The 5,459-nt window shown below is 44.2% G+C and overlaps 1 protein-coding gene across 1 annotated transcript; it reads right to left on the bottom strand.

Moving 5' to 3' along the window:
* Positions 1-306: 306 nt before the first annotated feature.
* Positions 307-3,873, bottom strand: LOC101408367 (T-cell surface glycoprotein CD1e, membrane-associated). Its single transcript, XM_004443820.3, is given in 7 exon segments — positions 307-915; positions 1,037-1,130; positions 1,533-1,711; positions 1,713-1,788; positions 2,033-2,311; positions 2,961-3,257; positions 3,573-3,873. Coding segments are annotated over 7 exon segments (1,155 nt in total). The 5' UTR covers positions 3,634-3,873; the 3' UTR covers positions 307-746.
* Positions 3,874-5,459: the final 1,586 nt, after the last annotated feature.

The following is a 5,459-nucleotide window of genomic DNA, read 5'->3' on the forward strand; positions in this document are numbered from 1 at the left end:
ACAAACATCCCAGTTCCTGTGAAGTCTGAAGCACTTACCTGCCTCTTTCACCTGGGATGAGAGACAAAGGGAGAGAGGACGAGTGTTGATAAGAACACAGCCAAATAACACAGAGATGTCAGAGAGGTTGTGGATTAAGACAACATCACTTAATTTGACAATAAATTTCTTTCAGTCAGCATTTATTAAGAAATATCTCATTCATGCCAAACCAGCTACATAATTTGTGGGGCTAGTACAAAATGAAAACGCAGTGTCTCTTCTTCAAAGATTATTAAGAATTTCAAGATGGCAACAACTGCACAAGTCACATTCCCCTAAAGCCGGCTCTGAATCCATGTAAAGCTTTTGGTCACAGATACAAGTACAAACACCTAAATCCTGCTTTCAAGCAACTGAGAGAACAAAGAAGAGTAAAAACCTAAATAACTGCTGTCCAAAGTAGGAAAAGATGAGTGTATTTAGGAAGATCAGTCCACTTTTGAGAGTACAGAAAAGCTTTCAATTGCACAATCCAGGGAAGCCTCCATGAGAAAGAGGCGTCTGAATTAGAGTAAGAAGGATCAATAGTGGTGAACATGTGGCCTAAGCGGAAAGATATTGCTGGAAGATGAAAAAAAAATTTCCAAAGCATTCAGGATCTCTGCCAGAGCAAGCTGTTTTAACAAAATCATATTTTATTCACAGGTATGAATCATCCTTGAGAAGAAGCAGAAGACGATTATATGTGTAAGGTAAAATTAATGTCACCAGAGTTGCTTTAGGCTTGTTTTCCAATTCTTCGAGAACCTGTTTTTGATCCACAATTCCTGTGTCAAGCAGAGCTGATGTCCTGGACTCCTGGGGTCTTGAATGTTGGCTCTTACGGAAAATACAGGATTGGGTTCATGGGGAGAAATGACGTTCTGATTTGAGCTGTGGGAGAAGAAGAGAATCTTGATCTCAAAGAAGGCAAATCAGAGAGAAAAGGGGAAAAAAAAAAAGAAGATAGAGGAAAGAAGAATGAGTTGATAAGAAGTTGAAGAAACAGGCTCACCTCTGCTTTTTAAACCATGAGTCAACTACAACCAACATGACCAGGGTAATTATTACAGTCAAACAGATTAATATCGGGAGAATGGAGTATCCATCTGGTTGGGGATAAAATAAGGATGTAAATCTATAAAGCACTTTCTATTCTACCTGTTAATGATTCTCATTTCACAGGGACGGGGCCTTTCCAGAGTTTTCATGTGTACTTTCCAGAACCCTCATTTCAATTCCTCCTGAGTCTATGTCCTTGATCGCCCCCCTCCCTCTCTCTTTCTTCAAATTACTAGGTCCTTCTTTCTTTTCTCTTTAGTACCTCTAATGTCCTACTTCCCTTGTCTTGAAATTTAACTGCTGTAGTTCTCCACCCTTCTTTATTTGGATTCTCCCACTTTTATCCTCTTGTTCATAGCATTGTTACCCATTCCCCAAGCTCCTCACTCATTAGCCCTAGCACTATAGGAAGACTATAATTTCCCAGCTGGGCCCCAGTCCTTTCTCACCCCAGTGGATGATTAGATCATGGCCTCCTAGACTGCTGTGCTTCACTCAACAAGTCAGGCCGGCCACCTCCCCAGCCGCCACATCCAGGGTTACTCGGAGACACCATGTCCCATCAGCATTGGGCAGGATGTCACCTCGCTGAGTGCCTGGCTGCTCCTGCTCACCCCGCATCCACAGAGCCAGAGACATGGCACACCAGCAGCAGACGGCCAGAACCAGGACTGGGGCCTTTGGACACCCAAGCCTCTGGTTTCACTAGAGACAAGAAGATGTGGAGAAATGGAATTTAGTGGGGCACCCTAGGCCAGAGCTCAGTGACTCAGGGTGCCTTAGCAGATTGAGTAATCACTTCTTTCTCTTGTCTCAGAAACAATTCTAAACTCATACACCTCACCCTCTGGCCTCTTATTACATATTTCAAAAGGGTGATAAAGAGCAAAAAACTCAAAGACAAGAGTTAAAGCACTAGGAATAGGAGGAGGAAGAGGGTTGGGCTCACCTTGTCGTTCCAGATCTGACTTCCCTGCTTCAACGAGGCCTGCCAGATATCGAGGGCAGGTGTCACTGAGAAGGTTCTGCACAATTTCTTTAACAATCCGGTAGTGATTGAGCACCCTACAGACGTTCTGAGCCTGACTCCCTGCTCCTGGAGATGGCTTCCAGGAATTTCCTCAGAAACTCAGGAAATCTGATCCTTGATATGCCCCATATAGGAAGCTTCCTGAGGCCTTCCCAGCATGCATTTGACAGCCAGATAATATCTGGAGCTCAAAGGGGTCTGAGGGTGGACAAGGAAGAGAGAATCAATATGGAAAGAATTCCAGGGAGGGAAAGCAAACAACCTAGAAAGTAAAGAGATTCAAAGGATGGAAAATTTTCTGGGGAATCACATGGGAGACTAGAGTTGGGGAGGGAAACAGGAAGTAAATTTGTGGGAAGAAAATGTGAAGGTAGTAAAGGAATTTGGAAATAATTGATGTGGAGCGCCTAGATAGGAAGGCTGCTAGGAAGATAGGAGACGGGTCTCGAAAAGCCCACTTGGGAGTGGCTAGTTCCAGGCCAGGCCATGGGAACACTCAGATCAGGGAGAAAGGGGGTCAGAGTCTTGGTGTGGAAAGGCTGTTTCTAAGGCCAGGGATGGAGAGCAGAAGATCAAAAGGAGACAATTATTCCAAGGATCCAGAAAATGAGGGTATATTCAGGGGTGTGAAGAGATATGTACTTGTAGGCCCTTCTGTGTATGTAGTAGGGTGGGGAGAAGAGTGGGAATGGTAGTGATGCGTGAATCAGAGGAGAGAGCATGAGCCAAAGGCGACAAGAAATAAGGTCAGGAAGGTTGGATGACAGTCAGAGCCCATACACCATCTACCGTTTTGGCAGGTGGTCAAAGCCCTCAGGTAAATACCAGCTTGGAACAAGAAACTCACATTCAAACTGAAACTGACTGGCAAAGGCCTGTATTTGCTTAGTGAAACCATGCAAATACAACTGCAATAGTGCCTGGAGATTCTTCAACTCTTCCTTGCTGAAGTTACCCTGGGACCAAGGCCTCAGAATGCAGATGGTGCCCAAGACACTGTCCCAGACCTCAGTCTGCACCTCGCCCAGCCAGCCTGAACTCTGGGTTTGTGCCCAGCTGTGGTTGGCAAAGGAGGAGATCTGGATGAAGCAGTAGGAGAGGGGCTCTTCTGATGCTGGATGATGGAATCCTAGGTGCAGAGGAGCTGAAAGAGAGAATGACCAGCGGATAGAGTGTGAAAGGATGGGAGAAGACAGCCTACATAGGAGGGAAAGGATGGAGATAGTTACACAGGTTACATATATGCTCATGTCCCCTTCCCCCTAGGCCAGCCTCCTCTCCCCAAAATCAGAGAGAGAAATTGAGACTGGAGGCAAGGATACTTTGCCTGGAAGTAACCTAGCATGCAGACTCCAAGGGCATGCTGTAGGAGCATTTTTCTCTCCCCCCAGGTCCTCCCCAGAACTTCTCCACCCCGCTGTGCCCAACCTCAGTATCTTTCCACCTGGGCTCTTCTTACCCACTGTGCTTGCTCCATAGCAGAGAAGTCTCTTGAAGAGCAGAAGTAGCAGGAGCAGCATTGAAGCTCTGTTAGGTGAAGAATGCCTCAGAAGGACAAGTTGCCCTCAGAACTCAGATATTGGCTCCCCTCCAAACCCTCTCGCACTCTCATCTGACTTCCCTTGCCATACAAACAGATAAACCTCTCCCTCTGCCCACTTCCTTGTCAGAGAAACTCCACTCAGACACAGGCTTCCCACAGGGTCTCTCATTTCCCCTCCACCTCTCCCACTATCTGGCTTCCAGGTTTTCTGCCTGCTCTTGTCTGCATCGTCCTAACCACCTTTGTTGTGCCAACTACTATGAAAGGAGTCTTGGCTTATGACAAAGTCTGCAGTCTGTGGTCTGGCTGACTGGAAAATTTAGTACATTTTGGCCTTGCAAAAATCAAGTGCACACTTAGGTTATCAATGTTCTCTTCTGTGAAAAGAAGTGATGGAAAGTCCTCAAATGTGCCCAATGGCTTATCCAGCAGTCTCTCCACTCCTTATCTCTCTGTGGTCTTCTCCTCCTCCCATCAGCTTCCTGGCTTTTCTTTCTCTCTCTTCTTGGTTTTCCCTGTCTTTCTCAACTTACCCATTATTTTTTCCTGTGGAGTCTACTTTTAACTCTTCTCACTTGTCCTGCCTGCTCTCTCTGTCCCCTCAGTCTCCCCTCTGTCTCTTCATTCTGCTCTTCTCAAAATCATTATCAGAAGATACTATGCATCCTGAGGATAGCTGTATAATTCACAGGCAAATCCCCATAATCCATAGTGAAAAAGGAGAAACAGTGGCAATACAGGTTATCAGATAATCTAAAGAAAATGTCCTTTTTCTCAGTTTCCTTTGTTACCGTTGAGAGGGTCCATGAGTGGGCCTGACCTGGAAATGGTGAACTGGGAGGCAGGTAGATTTTCACTCATGTTGTGTGAGTGGATCTGGAAGGAACACACAGGGGCCTTGGATTCCCACTCCTACTCCTAATGAGTTGAGTGTGTCTACAGGTTAGTGGGTAAGCTTCATTCTGGGTATGAAGGACAATCAGGCAAACTTCCCTTCATAGTTCATGATCTAGGAGCACTGGTGTCCTCTTGGAGGGGTATCACTGGAGAGGAATTTCTTTGGAGGCAGGGAAGTGACTCTAGGGGACTGGAGTCTTCATGGGAGAATTAATTACTGTGCTGAGTCTTTATTTTTGCTCTTTGTGTTGATGCTTGCTGTGGCAGCCTGAAGGCAGCCTAAATGCCATTCCTTTGTTTGGTTTTCATATATTCATTCAAGTAACACGCAGTCAGAGTCCACCTAGTGCCAAGAAATTTGCCAGACACTAACATTTGAGAGATAGAAGTCCTTTGGAGAAAACAAAACAAAAGCTAAGCTAAAACCTCTACTTTTATTACACAGTGGACTCACAGAATAGTGATAAAAGTTATTGAAAAAGGTCCACACTCAGTCTCATCCCAGTATTGTTTCTGAATTCCAAGGATAAAGAAAAATCTTACAAAGTTTCAGACAAATACTGGCTGTTTACAAAGAAGAGAATGACATTGGTTTCAGATACCTCATGTGCAATGCCACAGGAAAACATTTCAGAATTCTGAGGTAATGAGATAATTCTAACATTTTTTATTCAGGAAAATTATTATTCTCTGACAAGGGCAAAATTAATCCATATTTGAACACTTACCAACTCAAAGAATATGCCACGTATCTCCCTCCTTTATGAAACAAATTATCTGAATAAAACCAAAAATTAACCTGAATGAAGAACTCAAGAAATGATGCAAGAAACACTGGTCTAAAATTATTTTTAAAATATATAGTTAACTCTAAATAATTGTTTAAAATGTACTTGTAAACTTTAA

Source organism: Ceratotherium simum, chromosome 2 (genome assembly GCF_057802395.1).
Source record: "Ceratotherium simum simum isolate JZ-2026a chromosome 2, ASM5780239v1, whole genome shotgun sequence".
Classification (NCBI taxonomy): domain Eukaryota; kingdom Metazoa; phylum Chordata; class Mammalia; order Perissodactyla; family Rhinocerotidae; genus Ceratotherium; species Ceratotherium simum.